Source organism: Echeneis naucrates, chromosome 24 (genome assembly GCF_900963305.1).
Source record: "Echeneis naucrates chromosome 24, fEcheNa1.1, whole genome shotgun sequence".
NCBI classification, from domain to species: domain Eukaryota; kingdom Metazoa; phylum Chordata; class Actinopteri; order Carangiformes; family Echeneidae; genus Echeneis; species Echeneis naucrates.
The window spans coordinates 5,421,856-5,444,456 of record NC_042534.1 but is presented as its reverse complement, the minus strand read 5'-3'; the positions used below and the strand labels follow the sequence as shown (position 1 = coordinate 5,444,456).

Here is a 22,601-nt window from a genome sequence, read left to right as displayed (position 1 = left end):
TCCACGTTTCCGTGTATAATTTTACATGTGTCTTATTCTGGCAGGTGACAAAGAGTGACCTGGAGCAACGTCACCCCCAGCTTGAGGACATTTTCACTCTGGCACAGAACATTAAAAACAAGACCTCTAATCTGGACATTCGCACATCCATTACTGAGAAATGTATGTAAAGAATTAACAGTAACGGAGCTTGACTTTGGATTTCTGTCGTTTATTGTTTTCTATTCAAGCTTGTAGAAAACACGTAAGCTTGCAAGGGTGCGTTTTTTTTTTTTCCCACATCCAAGTCCGTTTAAAAGAATCACTGTTTCTTTGCCCATCTGTCTCTCTCTCTAGTGGAGAAGGTACGAAGCCAGTGGGACAGCACTCAGCATGGCGTTGAGGCACGGCTCCAGCAGCTGGATAACATGACTGGCCACAGCAACCAATGGGAGGAGCAGAGGAAGGAGGTGACTGCCCTGATTGGGCACAATGAAGGACGTTTCCACAACCTTCTTCAGCAGTCCAGAGATCCCCTGACTAAACAGCTTGCTGACAACAAGGTTAGGGAAAAGTTTGGCTGCTAAACTTTTGTTCCATGTCCTCAGCCTGCCCGATGCCTGTCCTTCCTGGGGTCATTTACTGTGATACTGCGATTCCATTCCTCATCATTACAATAGACTAGAAATTTATTCAAGGGAATTGGTCTACTCACTTTTCCCATCGAGAGAAAAAATCTTGGACTAAATCAAACTTTACTTCATAAAGTATTAGAGATCCTTAATACAGCAGTAGAAGTATGTATAATGTGGGAATGCATAAATCACCTCTCGGCAGTTTCACTTTGAACCTTAATAACATTCGCACACCCACATCATCCATCATTTTAATTTCAGATGATGACTTGGCCGAGAGTGTCTAGAAACAGATTTTGCCCAGAGTGTGTAAAGCAACAACCAAACACTAGAGGGCAACTGAGTTTAACAGAATCCAGAGCATTACATACTATTTACCCCTGGTTTGTGAGGTCTTGAAATCATGAGTAATTTTCCATTTTAAAATGTGAAGTGTGCCTTGTTGTTGGTAGAATATGTGCCTAGGGCTCATATATGAATGATGTATTGTTAATGGTAAATTAAAATAATAATATGGCCCCATGAATAACAGTAGAGACCTATATAACCTTGTCTGAGCAAGTAGGAGTTAGATGAACAATGTCTGAGAGTTAAGCAATGGAATTACAGAGTTTTCATTGTGTGTAATGCCTGACGTGTGATTTGAATTTAGTAGGTTTGTAGCATATGTTAGTCATGTCCTTGAATGGAAATTTATCTCGCTGAAAGAACATAAAAAGCCACGACAGAGCGCAGGCATGACGGGCTCCATCACAGTCACATCTGTCACATTGGTGTTGTCATAATGAGCCAAATGTTACCAAGCTTATTGCTTTACAGGTGTTCCTCCAAGACCTGGGCCGAGGCCAGGGTGCTGTTGCAGCCTTCAATGAGATGTCCGGTCACCTTTTGCGGGAGTACTCTACTGATGACACCAGGAGAATCAAAGAGGTCACAGATAAACACAATGCTGCCTGGAACAGCATCAACAATAGGTGAGTACAATACCTGTTTGCATGCTCATATGTATCAAATGAGAGCCAGTATTTAATCATGCCATGACTGCTACAGCAGACATAGAGTTACATCTGTAAATCATGTCTTGCATATTTGTCTCATTAATGTTGATTCGCAGGGCGAGTGACCGGTACGCCCAGCTTGACAGTGAACTGAAGGGTCTGCAGATGTCTCTCAGGGAACTGGAGTCTTTCCTCAAATGGCTCCAGGAGGCGGAGACGACAGTCAACGTTCTGTCTGATGCCTCCCAAAGGGAAGACTTTTCGCAGGACTCCGCCCATGCAAAGGAGCTGAGGTGTCAGCTGGAGGTAGGGATCTAAATGGAAACTATGAATCAACGCACAGGTGCTAGCCTATTATCTCTGTGTCATCCTCCATTAATACATGCTTTACCAACTGCACTGAGGAAACCCACAGCGGCGTGAGTGGCTACATCCATTTGTACGCTGTTGGTTAAAGGTGTGTGAATGAGAGGGCATACAAAGGGCATTTGAGTGTTTTTATGCATCAAAGTGCGGCTCATTGATCCCCCTCTTCCTATGCTGCTTAGCAATCTGGTGTGTGTGTGTGTGTGTGTGTGTATGTATGCACACCCTTTTGTGTGTTGTGCTTCTTCTCACTAGCTTGTCATTTACCCCGACCTTACCTCAGGGATCTGTTGACACATATCATCTCATGCTTTATGCAACATTTTAATCCCCAAATCACTTCACCTTACCCTTTGAATAGATGAAACAGGCATTAATCTTTCCTTTTTTTGAGCATCTTACTTAAGTTAAAAGGTATTTGTTACCGAAAATTGTGTGTCTCCTTCAAATTATGCACTGTGGGGCTTTCATTTGTAAAACTGCATTTGCTTCTAATGATTTGGTGTTAGTGTGTGTATTGAATCTTCCTGTTGCTCTTTGGATAAACTCGTCGTCCTTGAGAAAATGCTGCAGTGACACACATCCTTCAGAACAAGCAAACAAAGCATCAGTCCAATAGTAGCATTGATGGTCATGTTGCCCTGAATGAAACGGTGTTACTACTCAGAGAGCCGTGCTCAGTTAAGAAAAGGTCCAGGTTACAAAGAACTGGAATTGAAACCTCACACTTTATGCCCATGTCTATTCAGAAATGTAGTATTTAGTGAAGACGTCGCAGGATTTAATGGAAAGTATGAAGTGCAACATTTTTATCCCACCACTTAACCTTTTCATCCCTTTAGACATCTGTATTAAATTATACAATTAGTTTATCAATTATTATGTATTATGACTGTGTTTTGTGCGATTACAGTTACATTTGACTTATGACCATGAAATTCTAATCAGCTCATCTCTTCATCTTAATGTTTGCTCAAAGTTGAAGAAACTCCTTTAAGCTATTCTCATTTGTTAGAATAAGAAGGATGAATAAAGGGGAGGCTTAAAAATGACAGTGAATCACTGCACGAATGACTGAAAAGATTTCAGAGAATTGGTATGAAGGTGAGGATTAAAGACTTTCGCAGCTATTTTAAGGTGTTACTGGATTTGTGTCCAATATAATTATATAATTTGGGTAATTGGGAATTAATTTATGTTTTTATCTTGTTCTACATTTACTTTATCAAACATAACCCATCATTATGGCCCTCTCAGAATTTTAAAGGGAACAATATACTGATGGACTTTATTCCCAAAAAGTCAGTCAGTCTATTAAAATTAACTGCTGGTGAAATGAAATTAAGAATAGTAGTCAAACGGCAACGACACAGAAGGATCTGAATTTTTTCAGTCTTATAGTGGAGGCAGATGAATGACACTCAGGTGTTGAATTTAGGTTTAAAAAATTAGGGTTAATATATGTTAATTATACACCCATCAAACACTATTCACATCGTTTATCATTTACATTTGCTGTCATCTCGTGGAATATGAAATGTTGCTCACAGTGAAGTTGTCATGTGGTAAATAGTGTGTAAGTTCAAACCACAGGTGCTGTGAAGACTGTACTAATGATGGCGTATGTCAGTGGAGTGCTCAGGTGCCCACAAAAGAGTTGTTGATATCAAGCCTGCCTCGGGTGCATTTGGCAGTGTGTGCGTCTGTGTGTGTTGACTGTAGCAACGTGAGCAACGGTGACTTACATGCCTCCTACAACCTTTTTAGCTGGGACCTGGTACCGTCAGTGCCATTGACACCGAGCCAACACAACACTCAGTCTCTCCTGTAATTCCCTGTGAAGCAGCCGATACTCTGCAGAAGGACTGTGCGTTGCAGCCAGTTAAACCTTCTCTAAACAGACCTCTTCAGTAAGCTCAATTCATGCAAGTGTGCAAGTGTGCGTGAGGGTGAATGGAGCACCCTCTTCATAAATGATGATTGCTCTAGCTGGCTATGTAGGTAAGCTGTATGTGGGTTAATAGGAATGTAACTGTATTCATTTCTCTCCTCTGCCTTGGAGTCTCCCTTCATCTGTCTAAACTGACACTCTATGCATGGGCCAAGTGCTTTAATGCCTCCCCGGGCGCTGCACTGAATTCACCGTTTGTGTGTGTGTGTCAGCTGGAGCACATTTTAAATGTATGAGTCACAGTTACAGGGAACCATCAGTGTGACGCTTGCTGCTCTCAGGTGAATCAGAGGTTTTCGTCCTCGCTTCAAATAAACGCCTCTTGTCTTTCAGTCGGGAGAAAGAGGTTGTTCTTCAGCAGCGCTTCAAATAGTCCAACAGAAGGTGTCATTGAGAACGTGAAGAGGTTTAAAATACCCACTGTGTGTAAAGCTGTGTGGTCAGTGGCCCTGCAGGAGCTGAGCATCTGTTTTATTATAATCTCTGCTGATTGTGCACCTATCTCTGCTTTAACCTGACTATTTACTTTTCCGCCCCTTTGTCTCCTGATGTCATCTGTTCAGTAATCTCTATCTCTCTGACAGGTTTATCCTTCAAAGCGTTGATAAAATATCCTTAAAAGCTTTCTATCTTATCTTGACCTTGCCCTTCTGGTTTCTTTCTCCCTACTCTAATAGCCTCTCACATTTCCTTTTATTTTATCTGCTTTTTTCTACTGAAGTCTCTCTCTTTTCTTCTCAGTTGCATTTGGATCACTCAAACAAACACGCATGCTTTCACTCTCTCACAAACATCTTTACACTATAGAGTTAAAATATTCTCGGGCTTTCTTGGCATCATCTGGTTGTTAACGAGTCTAGATGCAGGAAGCTTTATCTCTGATCAAACAAACAAACAAACAAAAAAAAAAATGAACCCACTGGAGCCTTCTGGAGATTAAAAACACTTCTCAAAGTTCTGTGCTGTTTTTGTTTCACTGTCACAGAGATAGCTCAGGTGTCCGAGGAAACAAGCATAGCACACTCCATTTGCAGAGGACAGTAATCTGATCTGAAATGGTCCATGTTAGACCAGCCAGTTTGGTTGGCATGGTTATAGTAACAAACAGTCAGGATTTGATTTTGTTTAGGCACCAAGTGCTTGATTATGTTTTGGGAAAATCGTGGTTTGAGTTGAAATAAGTCAACTCAAAACGCTTCACTGTTATAATCAAACTAAATCATATGAAAGAACATTTCTGAAATTCTACTAGAGAAAGAACAATTATACTCTCTGATACTGATTCATCTAGGAGAGGTTCATGCACATCCAGAACATGAAAGTGTCCCAGCTGTCAGTCAGTAATGTTGCCAGTGCAGAAAATGAGCAGGACTTTTATTTCCAGGAATCTAGGATGCCTGAAAATACTCCTCCTTCTCCGTAATGCTATTGTGTGTGTGTGTAACTCATTCTGGGCTGTAAGTTCTTGCTCACCCTGTTTCATTTTTGCGCTCCCTCTCTCTCTCTCTCGCTCTCTCTCTCCCTCTCTCCCTCTCTCCCTCTCTCTCTCTCTCTCTCTCTCGCGCTCTCGCTCTCTCACTTTCACCTTTTCTCTTTGTCTCTCGCTCATTGATCTGTTGGTTGCTCTGTTTAATGTCATACTCCCTTGATGGTGGAGGGAGTGTTTTTTTTCCCCTCTTGTTTGTGACCCATCCTCTCTTCTTTTCCTCCATTTCTCTTTCTGCCTCCCAAAAGGATTATGGTATCTCTCTCGCTCTCTCTTCTCTCTTGCTCCCTCTATCCCTCTCCTGTTCTTCTTCTTACTCGTTCCCTCTCTTCCTCTGTCTCTGGATCAGCAGCAGTAAAAAGTGAGCCGTTGTACGACCAGCGTCTCTTGTCGTGCTGTGCAACCCGTGCCTTCCTCTCTCTCCTTTCTTTCAAGCTTGGCAGCACTTTCCACTCTTCTCCCCCTGTTGATTTTTTTTCGCTCCTTCTTTATCTTCTTATCAATCTTCATTTTCTTTTTCTTCGTCACCCTCCTCTGACTGCCGTCACAAGTGAGGTTTTTGTTTTATTCTCTCCTGGTGCTGCGGCCGGGGTGCGCGTGTGAATGTCCGCGTGGAGGAGAAAGTGAGTGTCTCGTCTTGTCCTGCTCTACTGCATCATCATGTGTGTGTAATGTGTGTGTGTGCATGCTGAGAGCTGTGTCTGTAAAGAGAAAGAGAGAGAGCTAACTGAGGCTGCGCTCACTGTGTATAGTCTGTGTGTACATGTGACGAAACATGGGGGCTTGCTGAGCTTAGGACGCTTGTGAGTGTGTGTGTGTGTGTGTGTGTGCTTTCTTTCTTTTTTTTTTTTTTTTTTTTCCCTTTCTTTCTCTGTGTGCATGTGTGTGTGCGTGCATCACGTCAGCTTGGCTGGGGTCTGGTCGGCTGGCTAGGGAGAGGGAGAGGGAGAGGGAGAACGATATGAGCGGGGTAGGGCAGTGCTAGCATGCGGACCAGGAGCAGGCTGCTGCAGACTTGTAGCATTCTTAAGATGATGGCCATGGTCCGGACCTCCCTCCAGAAAGTGGTGGTCTTCCTACACAGGCTCCAGAGGATGGCCATCTCCTCACCGCGCTACCAGAAACTCTGCAAGGTACGTGGACTCCAAGAAAGAGAGCAGGCAGGAGAACGGAGAGTTTCTGTTTTTTGTTTTTGTTTTTCTTATTCGCTGAATTTGATGGAATTATGTTTTAAACTTGAACGTTTGTGTAGTTGTGCTGTTGTTTTTTACAATTTGCTCCAACTTGCCAAACTTTTATAATGTTATTTTGAGTTTTGTTGAACCTTTTGGATTCAGTGTTCAGACTTTATTTTGGATATTAAAGGTCATTTGTGATTGTGCGTGTGTCTGTCCGTCCATCAGTAGGAAGTTTTTGTGAGGTCTTCAATAAATCTTTGCTTTTCCACTTCTCCTATTTTTAATCTTTTTGCACATCATGACATTTTGGCCATCCTTATATTGTTTTTTGGGGACCCTGTCACCTCCACTGTACGCTGTTCTAAAATATATCTGTATACACCTCACTAAGTCTTGTGACAGTTTCTCTGCATAAAAAATAATGATTCCAACTGCTGTGGCGTGTGCTTGTGCCCCGGAGTGTGCGTGCACTTTGTATTTTTGTCGGTATAGTGCCAGTTTGAAGAGAGTTTTGAGTTTATTCCGGTGCAGGTATAAACAAACTAACAAGGCGTGTGAATGCTGTCTTTTTAGAGTTGGTGTGTGTGAGTCATCCTGACACAACGTATTGTCAGTGAAAGGAGACTTGCGTGTCTTCACTGGTCAAAGGATTGGTGAGAGTTTGCACTATCACTGCTGTGATTAACAATTAAGCCTCTTAATTAAAAGTATTAGCTGAGTTTTCTATGGTTAAGTTATTTAATTGCTGAAATCACACACACACCACTGAGTTTATTTCTGCTGCATAGATTCACTTAAAAAGGTCTGAATGGGGAAAAAAAACAAAACAAAACAGTGAACAGTCTCTGTGACCTGCTCAGCCACCTGTCAGCTGTATTGATTTCACCTTAACAGAAACAACTACCAGTCTGTGGTGGACTTGGTGTCATTTTGTATCCTTGGCCATCATTATTGAACACTGCTCTCCTTTGCTGTCTCTCTTGCGTTGCACAGCGTTGACCCACTCTGAGTCAGAGGGCAGAGGGAACCAGCTGTTGAGATTTGACAGCACTGAGCACGGAGCGAGAGGGAGACTCATGCACCAGTCTAGTTTTCAATCATGCCCCAACAACCACGCAGTGGTTCAACTTAATCCTTCCTTAATCCATAAATCCAGCCTTTTTTCAAGCTCCGCCCATGTTTCAACTGTGTGTATTTGGCTGTTTATCAGTCTGTCTGTGAGTTATTTCCCCAGAATGATCATGAGTAAAGTCCGTCAGAGCATTTTACAGGTTTTACGGGATGTTAGTTTGCTTAATTGTTTATTCTGTGGAAGATAAATTCAGAAAGCCACAGAGAGATGGCATAAGGACAAGAGCTGGAAAAAAATTAAGTGCAAGAGAAAATGGCAAACAGAGCTTTGGGTATTAATCATTTTCCTGCTCCTTTCTGTTATTTATCTTCTGTATGCCGTGCCGTATTCAGCTTGTTTTCCCAAATCAAGGCAGAACAACTGATTTGTTTTATTTCTCCTCCAACCTTGTGCCTATACACTATCATTGTAATCATGGCTTGCTTCTGTCTACATTCAAAAGTGATTCAACTTTTCTGTGGAATTGCTCATTAGGCTTTGTTTAGCATCCTCTCCAGTCACACCTTTCTGGAGTGCAGTCCTACTTGTGGGAGACATCAGTCATTCCACACTCGATTACCTTCTCCTGGGTTGCATCAGTCATTGCAGCTTCGTTTGGCCTTCCCTTAGGGGGAATCAGCAATGCTGTGCTTGTCCTGGCTCCCAGGGGCGCGTTCACAGGCCGCCAGACTGGAACAGGGACTTCTCGATGATGGATTTGCTCGGGGCTCAGCCTCTTGGGTCTGGCCATCCCCGCTGTTTTGGGACAGCACTGGCCTGAGCACAGCCCATCTGGCCATTGTTGTACTTAGGATGTTTAATCTTTGAATAAGACTATTTCTACTTAACGCAGTTTAATATTAATCAAAACTAAATGTGAGGGAACAAACTGCGTTTGTACAATAATGTACTTGGGGGAGAGGGAAAAAAAAATCATCAGTAATTTCTAGCTGATTTCACTGACCAAGCCAGCAATTTTTGCTGTCATCAGGCCCCCTGATATAAAGGCGTTATATTACATGGAGACGGTATTTTATCCTTGGCAGTCCAATTAAGCTCCAAAGCCAAGCTTATCTTCTAAAACATATTGACCTCCATCATATTGGTCCTCAGTATGTCTCAACAGTGGCAGGTCAGCGCAGAGCGCCTGCATTACCAGCTGACCATGCTATGATGGATGGGAAGTTTCTCCAATCTATTGAGTCATAACCTTTTAGTCGTCTTTTTCTGTTAATCCTGCTTCACGGGTAGCTTTTGGGCGTGTGTGTGTGTGCATGCACGTTTAACAGCACTCATTATGTTGATATATAATACTGTGCTATGCAGTCTTTCCTAGCAGGAGTCATTTAACTTGAGCTGTTTAGAACTATATCTATTATTTGGCGCACAAATTGTTTCCTCCTCTCTCATTCAAAGCAATAATCTTTAACGAGGTTGTATCCATTTAGAGGAATTTCACATCTATACAGTACTCCTTTAGGCTTTGGATATGGTCCCTCTTGGTCTTAATCCCACTCACCGAATTGGACTCATTTCCATTATAGCACCAGTTAAATGCCCAGAAAATAAATGTGAGGTTGACATTTCTTGTCACCTTCCTCAGCCCCTTCATCCTTGTTGTCTAGTATTCTTTCTTCTTCTTTCACCCTTGTGATGTGAGTTGTTTGCTGGTAAAGCCTACTTGTGATGGCCATGCCTGGTTAGTTCGTACTGAGGCATACAGAGAGGCCTGTGGGCTCATTTCATCTCCTCCCTTTTTGCTCTGCTTTGTCTCTCTGTGTGTAATCACCAGCTGAGAATTGGCTGAAGGGCCCACCTCTCTCCTGAGGAGTGTCCTCCTACTCTCATTACCGTGGCACTTGCTCCCACTGTGTGTGTGTGTGTGTGTGTGTGTGTGTGTTTCCAGCCAAAGCCCACTTTAGAAACATCCCTTCAGCGGTCACAATGTGGAGTCATGCCTTGTCTTCTCTACTGTTTGTCTGGAAAGTACTTTGGGCTCACTCCAACCACCTTTGCCCCGGTTCACCGCTACTCAAGGACAGGTGACTCAGGTACAGGCGCAGAGCCCGGCTGTCTGACCTCCCTGTCCTTGAGTTCTACAGGGGTCCATTCCATGATTAGCAAGTGTTAGCTTTAGCAGTTTGAGCCTCAGGTGCAGACTGAAACCTCCCCGACTTTCCCCCCAGTAACTTGGCTCCCATTCAAACAACAGAAATTTTCTCTCACACATGCTGTGACTCATTTAGTTTACAGATGCACATATGCACACATGCACAATGCATTCTTTTCTTTCTCTGTTGGCCAAACACATGCATGCACACTTTTATTCACTCAAAGACAAGTAAGTACAAACGCACACAATTAATCTGCGGTCAGTCTGAGCGATGAGTCACCAACGGGAGAATTATCTGGCAACGGATTCATAAATGCAAATCACCCAAATTCATCAAACTGGTATTGGGAGAGAGCAGGAACAATAAAAGAAAATGAAGGGAGGATGCTGCAACCAATCAGCACTACATGTAAATCCCCAAAGATAGACTTTCTATTGGCTGCAGTTGTGATTTTAAATAGCACTTAAATCACTGATATTGCCCAGAGTTGAGCTGTTCTCAATTGCCATTAGTGCAGAAAGTGACTGTTCAATTAGGATGAGATGAGCTGACATATACTGAGAAACTCGCCTTATATTTGACAAATTCCGCCAAGGATTAGATGTTCTGTGGAATAAAATGCATTTGATTTTTGTAAATGCCACTATAAAGGAGACAAAGTTCCCCCTCCTTTCTACATTCCACTGTCTCTCCTATTTCCAGTAAGCCCATTTATTGAGCCAGTAATGCTTGTGTGTGCCGGTTTTGTGTTTCTGTACACTCTAGCAATGGATTTTGTGCACACGCTTCCATTAGTGGCTTTCAGGCGGGTCCCAACAGCAAGCTAAACCTGCTAATGCCTGTGCGGTTTATCATCAGATAGACTTTATGGTGCTGGAAAGCTCTGTAGCCACCCAGGCTCTCTCCTTATGTTGGTCAGAGTAAACAACAGCCATGAAGGGAACGAGACAGACTCAAAAATGCCATGATCATTATATTTGATCACTTGTTTTCAAATGATTATTTTTGACTTGGTTTCTTTTACCATCAAATAAACCAATCCTTGTTTAGTTTTGTTTTTTCTCCCTTATTAAAACTGTCTGGTTTAGTATGATGAATCATTGTAATTGGGAGAACGTGGGCTGGTGCATTTCGCTGTTTGACTAACACAGTTGGATTTTTTTTAAACTTTTCTCAGTTACCCATGTTTAAGGCTGGAACTGGGATGTAATTATCTCATCTAAGCATAAGCAGGTGGGACCATTGCCTGGCTTTGTATGAAAAGAAATACCTATGAAATTCACAAATAATGGATCGACTATATATTTTTTTTCTTATTTAAATCTGCATGCAAACAAGAAAAAAAGAGCACATTGTGGTTATAGGGTGAGTAATGTGTTGAAAAAGTTTTCCTTTAGTTTTTACCAAAACAAGACAAACTTATCCACAGCCATATAAGAACTAATACTTATGTACCTCGATCAGAAAACCTCTGATGAAAGAATATGTAAACAGGATATGATAAAATAACTAATGCTCTGTTTATATTATTCGTTCTTTCAGTGCTTGACTTTGCAGTCACTAAATGGTAGTGAGATTCAAGACCCAGCTGTCATGCCAGCCGAAAGTCATCTGACATGATGATCTATGGCCAGTCAGGACTTTTCGAGTGTGATGAAGGAAAGAGATTGTGAAGTCCTGCAGGCTCACTGGACGAAAGGCTCATATTACATACATCCATTCTTTGTTTTAGTTGATGCCACAATCATCTATCTCTAATTGAAGGGTTAAATTGAAGAGCGAGAAAAAGAAGGTCACTGAGTTGGAATCAGTGGAGGCAGGAAGCAGTCTTTTTGCCTCTGTGACCTTTCGGCTCATCCTCTCTTCACTGACGCTTGCACTGTTTGCCAGACCAAGTCAGGGTGTCATCCAAGGGGCGACCTAAGTGGGAGAAATAAAATGAGGGGTGCGATCATTTTTCTTCTGCTCCTCCTTCTATTCTCAGTCTGACAATCAATCTACGGGGACACGGCCTGTGCTCTGCACCCTGTCAATATCTGCGCTGAGCTCAAAACGACAGTGCTGACTCACGGTCCATACTGTGTTCTCCACTGAGTACACACATGGCTGTATCTCCATGGTACCAACAACGACAAGTATCAGGTTTAAACTGGAGAAGAGCTGATGTATGTAATTCTCATGAGATATAAACAAACACATAGTGTGCGTCACTCAATCAGCCTCAAGTACAATCAATAAGATCAACACAGAGTAGGATTAAGACAACTGTATATGTAGGCAGAAATCCAGTGGCTTTATCCTCTTCCCTGTTTTAACCCCTGTCCTTCACTCTTTGGCTGTTTAGTTGTATCAATGTTTACACTTTGGTGTCTGTGATTCTCTGTGATTTGACCATTTTGCCTTTCCTGCCAAGGGTAATTAATTATTTTAAAAAGGTAATGTCTGCTCCTGCTACATTTCAGTAGCTTGCTGTTTCGTTTCAGTGGGGCAGTAAGATGATTTTGTATTTCATCTGTTTCATCTGCTTTTGTGAAAGATGTAGTTTTTGTAATTTTCGCTAATTTATCGGTCTACGAATATCTTATTCGCAGTTGAGCAACTGTGTTAGTGTTGCTGTCGTTCTCTTTATGAATGTTGCTCTCTCTGCACAGACAACTAACCAAGCGTGCAGGTTCTTCTTACACCTTACTGTACCTGTCTTTCCCCTCTCCTGTCATAACTCTTCTCAGTACCGATTTCCCTAATACCACCCTTCAGTAAGCCATATGCAGCATAGGCTCCAGCTCATATCCTCCTCTTTCTATTTATGCCGTCATCTGCTCTTTGGATGCCACTTTTAAATCATTTATGCTCTCCCTCTTTTCTTCCCATCCTCCTGAAACTGTCCATATCTTCTGTAAGTCAGACGGCTGACTTACATGCTACTTAAGCCTGCCTTGATGCCAAGCTCGTGAAGCAGATCATTACGTGCTGATGAAACATTGATCAAATGCTTTTTTCTGACACGGTAACATTTAATCATGCAGGGTCAGATCCTTGGGGGTGCGGGTTTGCGTCATCCAAACCCGCACCCGCTCACTCATCATAAGTGACTTGCTTTAAGGGCCCATGGTTGGGTGCATGCATGTGTGTTTGTTTGTGTGTGTGTGTATTTCAAGCCCAGAACTTTTGTGCTCTTCTCTTACTGTGTACGTGCATGCAAGTAGCCTATTAAATAGTTGGCTTAGCAGCCTCTTTCGGGAAATACCTCCCTTTTCTGTTCCTGAAAGCAGGCATTACCTTTCAGGGCCGATCCCAGACCTCAGGCTGTCAGTGGCTGAAATTAAGAAAAGCAGAACCGAAAAATGGAGGAGGAAGGAGGAAAAGTGGGGGGAAAGCAACTATAACTGAAAAAGTGAGACTCAGAGAGAGGGATAAAGGAAAGAGCTGTATGTGTTGGTTAAATGGGGGGGGGGGGTTGTGCATTTGGAAAGCCCTCAGAGGTAAATACAGTGGGGCAGTAAAAACAAAGAGGAGCTGAAAAGAGTTTCTGCTGTTACATCACGCAGAGATTAAAGATAAATCGTGCTATATATAGTCAGTAATCTGCAGGAGGGTGCAACCAGCTAGAGGAGCCAAAGTCAAATGCCACATTACAAAGCACAACTGTGTTAAATCTGGTGGGGAAAGGCGTTTGAGTGATATGACGGCTTGTCACATTTGCATATTTGCAGAAATATTGAGCAGAGTTGGTTCAGTTTGGTTAGTTAAAATCTTAACTTTGCCCAAAGGAGTTCCTGCCACCGACATGTATTTTCTGCTCATAGCCGCTTCTGGTTAAAAGATGCATTAAATCAGAAATGTCCTTTTTACACGACATGGTTAAAAGATTAGACATGAGACAGCTCCATCAAATGTAAGATATTCAAGAAAGTTGAGAGAGGGATCAGAAAAGATGGCAGGGGATCAGTGTGAGCAATGGGAATGTTTGTGCAAGACAGCCCGACATAAGCCTTAACTCCTTAACGCTTGAGTGGTACCTTCACACATCGGACCATAGACATCAAGGAGCACTTTAAGCAGTTAAACGTGAAGAGAAATAAAATTAGATCAACCACAGTGCTCCGAAAGTGGGCGTTCGTTGGTTCAGCATATTTCGTAGTCATAACCCAAGTGTCTGAAAAAGGGAACATTTTCAAGGGGAAGCAGGAGAGAAAAGAAAAATCAAATGCAAAAAAAAAAAAAAAAAAATGATGGCAGAGTGTATTCTGTAAGTAAGAGAATTAATGAAACTATGGTGGGGAAAAGGATAGAAATGTGCTACAGTGCAGGGTGATTGGAGCGTGAGTAAATAAGGTTAGGATCTGGGGAAAGGGATGGAAAGATGGGAATACATGTGGAGACCAGAGGCTGACAGAAGAAGAAAAGAGATAGGAAGAAACAGTTGATAAAATCCAACGATTGCCTTCTTCGTCTTTGAGGTTTGCAGGTCCTATTTAAGGATCACTGGAGAGACACGCGCACACATATCCACTGGGAGAGACACACACTGTCCTCAATCGACTGAGGGACTGCACGTTTTCAGTCTAATGGATATTCTCAGATTGGACATGTGACGAAAAAATTTTTTGTTGCTCATAACATGAATGACTTAATTTTCTCCTGCATTGCCTCCCACTGTGGACAAAAGAGAAGGACCAACACATTCGTCTAGTGTTCGTGCAGGGAGGTCTTGTGGAATGTCTCCCTCATGTAGCCTCTGTCCTCTCGTCGGTGTTTGTGTGTGTGGGTGCCAGTCTGTGCCTGCTAAATATCATTGGGATTAGCACCGGGGGCTTAATTAAAAAGCAATTACCTTTGGACGCTGTGGGCGACGCTTGGCGGAGAGTAGCTCGACTAATCTGGTGAATAGTGTGAGGGACCCTTGGTGTGCAACACATACAGGAACACACACACCCACAAATTGTGCAATTGTCTGCAGAATCAAAGGAGGATTAAAACATTTGTTAATTAGTGAAGTGGGGTTAAAGCTGAAAGGGTAGAGGAGGGGCGAACCCGCTTTCGCCTGTCATAGGTGTGTGTGTCTGTGTGTTTATTTATCAGGTTAAAGAGGAAAATTATATGCCGGAACCTGATTCATTTCCTGTGATGCACTTGTAATGATGATCTCTCTTTGTCTTTGTCGGCCTCCCTCTTTCTTTAACATCCTAAAATAGTTCAGCACAGTTAGCACCAGAGCTAATCTTTTAATTTTAAAGCTCCAATTAGATGATGGTAATGACTCTAATTAGATCATCTCTCAGAAACTCACTGTAAAGTGCCCTTGAAAAACCCTGTATGCTTGAGACAACAGAGGAGAATCTGCCAAAGTGTGTATGAGAGAGACTTCCACAGCTGTAACACACGGAGCTTTCTGATGACAAAAGATTCTCTGTCTTCACCTGTAAAAGTGAGCGTTTGTGTCTTCAGGGTCTTCGGAATTTGCAGACAGGTGAGCAAGGTTTTTGCTTATCCAATTTGTTGGTTGTCATGGTAGATATCAAATAAGTGCCTTCAGATTGATGTTGGTGGCATTTACGGTTATGTCTGAGTTCAGGGTTCATTCATTCATTCATTTATCTTCAACCGCTTCATCCGTTTCTGGTGCTGCTCACTCTTGGTGAGGGCGGGGTCATCCTGGACAGGTCGCCAGTCCATCACAGGGCCAACGCACAGAGACACAGAGACCAACAACCCCTCACACTCACACTCAGACCTACGGACAATTTAGAGTCACCAGTTAACCGGTGGCAGGAAACCCACGCAGACATGGGGAGGACATGCAAACTCCACACAGAAAGGCCCAGGCCCGGGAATTTAACCTGCAACCTTCTAATTGTGGAGCGAAAAATTGAGAAAGAAAGAAAAATTGAGTTTTAGTCTCGATGTTGTGTTGGTCTACAAACAGGAGCTGTTTGTATTGTGTGGTAGCCCTCAGGTTCGTCGATTTGTGGTAGTTCATCAAGATTTAATTTTGGATTGATGTTTTCCATCCAAGGGAGAGGTCATTAATTACCACAAACCACAATGGGAAAAAACACAACAGCACCGACACACACATCCTTGTTTTACAATATTTGTGTGGGTCAGTCATTGACTCGCCTCCAGCCTGAACATTGACCCACATAATTAAATGTGCAGTCTTAATCCTTGTCCAAGCCCTAACCCCACAACCAGGAATTGACCCCTCAGCAGCCACTTAACCTCGTGTCTCACACACAGACCCGTGTATCTCTGTCCCTGGCTGATGTATCATAATTGTCCTTTTTCCATCCTGCCTCACTCTATTTATAGCTCATTTCAGGCCCGCCCTGCCAGACAGTACCATCCATGACGACTTACTGACTGGCAGGGCAATCAATGAGCAGGCTCCGACCCTCTGTCTCTCCCTCCTCCTGTTGGCCTTCCCCTTGACATCACCTCTGTCTGACTGTCTTGTTTCACCTGATACTTACAGAGTGTGTGGAGATGGCCCACATAGCTCACTAATAAACGCTCCCTCTCACACAGAGATGCAGTACCAGGTTTGTACACAGGGGATTTGGGGCTTAACCCTTTGTCTCTGCATATTAGTTTCTGCTTTTTATTCCAAATTTGAAGTACAGTTTATATGTTTAGGAACAATTAGATAAAATATTAAATATATTGAGTGTTCAGTCTGTAGTTATCTGATGAAAATCCAAATTATCAGAGTCAAACATACTTTTAAAAGAAAAGTCACCTTTATCCAACACATAGTAGCAATATACATAAATAAATAGCACTTTGTTTAACTGAAATGCCACTTGGCTTAGTTATAACTAAGCCCAGAAATGTAATTCCTCTCTTATTTTTAAACCAGGATTCATCAGTGGCCTGGACTAACTCTCCACCGGTGAGTCGCCTGTTAAAACTACAGAGATATTAATTCCCATCCTTGCCAACAAATCTAGTTTTTCCCCTGTGTTTTCGTAAATATTACATTTGTTTGCTCTTTTAATATATGTGATCATCTAGCCTAGTACAGGCTTTTTATTCATTTTAAAATCTGGGAAACAAAAAACAAAACAGCCATCTGTGTCAACAAAAAAAGTGGAGTAGCTCAAATGTCTCCTTACCCATCCATGTTCCCCAGCTTTTCCTGTGGGGTCCTGAGCTGTTCACAGGCCAGATGGGATACTTTATGTAATCCTTCTGACATGTTCTGGCTGCCCGTCGTCCCCCTCCAGTTGGAAGTGTCCCCTTAAATACCAACCCGTGTAGATATCCCAGGGGCATCAAAACAAGCAACACAAATAAGCAACTGTTGTACTGTCTTTGTAACCATGAAACTCTGCGGGGGAACAAATTTCAGCTGCTTCTTTATGAGAATTTTTTCACTTCTGTCTCAATAGTAAAAATAGTTTTAAACCTGGAGCAAACATCCACTGCTTGTGAAGAGCTTTGCCATTGGGCTCAGCTTCCTCTTCATTGGACACTTGTGTAAAATATCCTCATCCCTGAGGTTTTGACAATAACAACCTGTTGATTTCATACAAATTTTATTTTCCTCCCAAACACGGTCCTTATAACTTAACTTGACACAGCAGCCTGCTCCCCAGGGTTGTCTGTTCTTTTCTGCAAGAACACTTGACATACGGTGTTTGTCTGAAAAGAGTGACAACAGAAATGAAAGTGCGGGATTCATTGCGCAAGGGTGCCATTGCAAGAAAGGATGAACTCAAAATGCTGGTTACCATGACAGTGTACGGCGGTTTGTTGAAAGATAAACAGGACCAGTGGGAAGGCAGCGAGAGGAAATGAAAATGGGAAAAATAATGAAGGAATAACTTTTGCCATCTCATCCTACACAGGCAAAGGTATGCTAAGGTCGTTTGATCAAAGCAAAATAGACTTTCAGTTTGTATAAAGGTTGTACTTTAAAAACAGACAACGGGGACTAAGGTTAATCGCACTACACAAAACAGTTGTGACACAATCTGTGCCCCTCACTGCCTCACCAATGCCTCATGAACCATGCTAATGCTTTACCAGTCCTTTCAGGCCAGATGCCTTCATGTTCCTCAGCTCAGCATTGTTAATTGTTGTTTGTTTTTCATAGCAGAAAGTTCCACGTCCTTGAGGCTGGACTAACTTAAAAATTTGATGTATCACCCTTTTACAGCTATAACACGTCCATAGAACCAGTTTGGGAAAGTTTTATTTTTCGCACAGATATCATCTCTCTCTCTCTCTCTCTCTCTCTCTCTCTCTCTCTCTCTCTCTCTCTCTCTCTATCTCGCTCTCTCTCATACTCATACAGTCTGGCTTCAACAGACTGCTCATTGTTCAAACTCAGCCATTGAAAACTATGATACATATATTTTATTGCCTTTGATTGTGATGAATCTGGCTTGTACTAAATGGTGTGCATTAGAGTGATTATGTCTGGCTTCAGGGATTCTGAAAACCTGCTGGCCTCCTAACCCTTTCTATGCTTTTATTCATTTTATTTATTTTTTTTAAGAAAAAAAGTTAGAGGTTTTCGGATGAATCTCCTCCCACTGGCCTCTATTGTCTGTATACACACTAAGTAGAGTTAATCCTGGATGGAAATTGATGACGTGGTTCTGAGCTACTGCTGTAAAAATAAAAAATAAATAAAAAAATACAATCATACAAACGAGTTCTAAAAAAAAAAGCCCACAGTTGAGTGATATGTAATGCACTTAGTACTTGGATGTGAATTTATGCTGAATGAGAATGTCCAGCCAAAACTCTCTCGGGCATTGCTGGCTATATTGCTGCCACGATGCCATTTCATCATATGAAACAGCTGTAAATGATTGGATGGCTCCCAAACCCCACAAATGTATTTTCCCAGTAGTGTGAAGGATATTGGGCTGATGTGCCTTGTATTGCTTCTGGAAGCTGCATGTATAAAGGGACTGAATTGGAGGGGACAAATAGTCACTGTAATGGAAGACGCCTTAGGCCATCTCTGTGATATAACTCAATTTTACCCAGTCTATTGTGGAATTTATTTACTTCTATTCTCCAATTTCAGCAAAGGGAAATCATCCAAGGTAGTATAGTTTTTCTGTATGTCTCATCTCTGTCTGTCATTTTAATGCAGGTCTTTTTGTGAGTGGCCTAACGTAACTCTGACACTTAAACAATCGGTGGTGGGAGTTTGTAGCTTTCCCTCAGTCCGAGCCACTTTCCTATTTAAACTCATACTGACAGGTCTGGGCCTTTAAAAGGGTGCTAAATCAGTTTAGACCTCCAACCTTTCCATAAACATGTCACTCATCACCTAATTGCTAAGTTCACGAGTTCATTTTAATTAACTATCAGACAGACTTACACACACGCACACACACTCCCCTAAGCATTCACACAGCAGCTGTGCCATCATTGATAGATTGTCACAGAGAAGACAGGATTGATAAATTGCTTACACACTGAACGTGCTGACTGGTATCGATAAATAACGCTGATTGGCTACATAGTTGAGACGTCACGCACACGCTGTCTCTGACTCTGTTTCCAGCTCTCGCTCTCTCTGCCACTGGACACAGTGTACTGTGGGCCTTGTTAATACTTGACTGACAGTTAGAAGTTGCTGCTTCCCTTGTAATGATGAAGTTGTTTCGGACCGTGATGGACTGGAACTGCTAAAACAGCAATTATGTTTCAGACAGCATGTGTTCAATGGCTTGCTATAATGCATTTTTAATATTTTTTTTGTTCAGTGAGATGTGCACAGAGAGGATAAACAAAGTCTAGCTTGTCATATTTCAGTATTAACTTTATTTATTTATTTATTTATTTTCAATGTAAGCATTTGTAGATTGTGAAGGAAGATGCATGCATATTAATGAGATTTTATGTTGATGTCTGTGTCTCAGCCACACAGTGTGCACTTTGGGAAATCTTGTGATTCATTTTGATGAAGTACTGTGATTTGCAACATCTGATGCTTTTCGCTTCATGTGCGTTTTGCTTTAATTTGGATGGAAATCACTTAGGAAAGGCAGAAACACCTGAAGCAGGAAGCACAGCCAGAGGAAAGCTGTTTGTAATGTGTATTTGGCTACAGTTTAACGGTCCAGTATCTCTTGGATCCGACTCACTTGTAGCAATGCAGCAAATGAAGAAAAACTTTTGTTCCAATTCAAGACATTGATTTCTTTTTCATGTTTTTTGTGTATTCAAGCTGATTTGTGTCAGTAGTTCATATAAACAATAAAAGAGTGACTCTGTTTGCTCATCTTCTCTCCTCCTCTGTCACACAATACATTTAAAGATTGTGAACAGACTTCCAGTTCACAATAAGATCCATGTTCCTGCCACACCTTCCAATGATTTCGCCCCCTTCTTATCCTTCTGCTCTCAGTATAGAGGTTTGCCGTTGACATTATTGTCTCAATGAGGAAAGAAAAAATGAATTGATGTGATATTATTCTTCATTTCATCCTCAGCGAGATGAGATTGTTTACTGTGCTGCCTTTCTGTGGCATTCTGTCTGACTGATGCAGTGTGCTTTTTATGGAATCATCTGTATGATAATTTGTGTTGCATATATCAGCTGGTAGGACATTTGGACAGATCGCCTTCTTGCTCTTCTGCACAAGAAAATTCTCTGATCTTTTTTGTTTGTTATTGGTTAACACTAGAAATATCTTATCGACAAGGAACAAAAAAGACAATAGATTTTTGATAAGGTGGCATTTATAATGTTCAGATATTTTAGAAAATACAGCTTTTATGTGACTATGTTTGAATGGTTTCTCAGTTTGATGTGAATATTTCACTCAAACTTGGACTTTATATTGTCAGGCCACCTGCGTGCTTTCTTTCTGTCCCAAGGCTATTAAAGGTCTATTAAACACGAGGTTTCAGTGTATATATGTAGCAGGGAGCAGACCCCTTTATGCAAAATACCATTGTGTTCTTTTAGTGTTATTGGAATTACCACATTCATTATCCAGCACAGAGTATCTGCTACAGAACCAAGTAAAGATGAATGATAGTTTTAACAGCTTCCCCTTGACTTTCTCTCAAAGTGGTTCATCAGATCTGAATAAATGAACCATGACCATTAGTCAACATCTTAAAAAAAAAACCCCAATCCAAAACAAAGCCAACAAACAATCAAAAAAAAAAAAAAAATGGACTGCTCCACAACAAGAAGGTCGCGGGTTCAATTCCTGGGCTTGAGGTTCTTTCTGTGCAAAGTTTGCATGTCCTCCTCATGTTTAGGTTAGGTTTTAGGTTAGGACTCCAAAGTGTCCGTAGGTCTGAGTGTGAGTGGCTGTTGGTCTCTGTCTGTCTCTGTGTGTTGGCCCTGTGGTGGATGGCGACCTGTCCAGGGTGACCCCGCCCTCACCCAGGGTGAGCTGGGTTTGGCCCCAGAACAATAAGCGGCAGAAGATGAATGAATGAATGAACACTGATGCCTCTGGTTTTTATGCAGCAGTGCCCCAGGCCATTCGCATCACCAGGAACAGATGTTATGCCGTCAGACACGGGACTGGCGTATGCCTTGTGTTTGCACCACAGTGCTGTGATACAATCACAAACCTTCCTTTGACCCCGAAAATGTGCTGCGGTTCAAAGTCACATCTGGGTCGATGACATTGGAGGCACATTTCCACATGATGAAGGGGTCATCTGAGTAAAATCTACAAAGTGGAGAAGAAATGTCTCATTAACATAAACTGTACTGACATTGTGTTCCCTCTGCCAAGACAACAAATGTCCTAAGCTATTTTTACGCAGTCTTACAGAGACAATGCTAACAGAGGTACAGGCCGACTCACTGTACTTTTCCAATTTACATTCTTCTCTTCTCTTCTGAATCCCTCAGGAGTCACCTGAACTTGTATTTCAGCTGACATTATCACTTTCTCTCAAAAGTTGCTGCACATAAATTATCCAAACAAAACTAAAGATCAAATTTTTATTTATTTCTTTATTTTTTGGTACTTTTAGGCCACTTGGGAATGTATTGGGTCGTGTCGCATTGTCTCCATTTGGTTTCAACTCTGCTCTGTGTCTCATTGATTTTCATATTTTATTTCCCTCTTGTGCTATGGCTTCTCTCGTAGAGGTCGTAGCTAACTAGCTTGCATTGCTAATACTCTCTCATATGCCCATCAGCATTACGGAGTCATCATTTCTTCATTTCCTAATTTTCATATATTAATGGTAGAGGTCCCTGAATATCTAAATGTCAACCCAGTCAGTGTCAGTCAGCGTAATTGCAGAAAGTCGACCCTGCCGAGCATTTTAGTACAGAGTGGTATGTTCTGTGCAGTCAGTGAAAATGTGGATCCAGAAGTGGAAATGGGAACTTACAATTTGACTTCATTGTGTTGCCGTGCTGAACCTGGTATGAAAACTATAAAAAAAAAAAAGAAAAAAAGGGAGAGATGAGCCTCACTGTGGTTGTCCTCAAGCTTTTAGAGCTCCTCTTTTGAGTTTGAATCAATACCTACAGCCCTGGAAGAGAAACACTTATATTGATGCATTACTCCGCACCATTGCATTTATTACTTTCACCCTATGTGAAATAGACTTGCGTGTGTGTGTGTGTGTGTGTGTGCGCGCTGTTTGCTACTGTGCAATAAAGATGGTGCTCCCAGTATAGACTGCTATCAGTGTTGTGTCATTTTTGAAGCTTTGTAGCAACTTTGTGCCAAAATAGTGCTGTGTCAAGCAGAAGTGGGTAGGTGGAGAAAAATAAGAATGAAATAATAAGTAAGCCTTTTGTGTGTGCCGTCTGTGTGTGTGTGTCAGTGT

General features: G+C 41.9%; 1 protein-coding gene across 6 annotated transcripts in view; it reads left to right on the top strand.

Moving 5' to 3' along the window:
- Positions 1-22,601, top strand: part of utrn (utrophin) — a 145,752-nt gene that overhangs the window by 46,766 nt on the left and 76,385 nt on the right. For 5 of the 6 annotated variants that reach the window (XM_029496424.1, XM_029496425.1, XM_029496426.1 and 2 more), the window contains 4 exons: positions 45-162; positions 337-542; positions 1,434-1,588; positions 1,729-1,918. In XM_029496424.1, the coding sequence (XP_029352284.1) occupies positions 45-162; positions 337-542; positions 1,434-1,588; positions 1,729-1,918 (669 nt within the window). Of the gene's footprint in view, positions 1-44; positions 163-336; positions 543-1,433; positions 1,589-1,728; positions 1,919-6,389; positions 6,549-22,601 lie in introns of those variants that run through there. The other variant, XM_029496428.1, reaches the window with a different exon arrangement.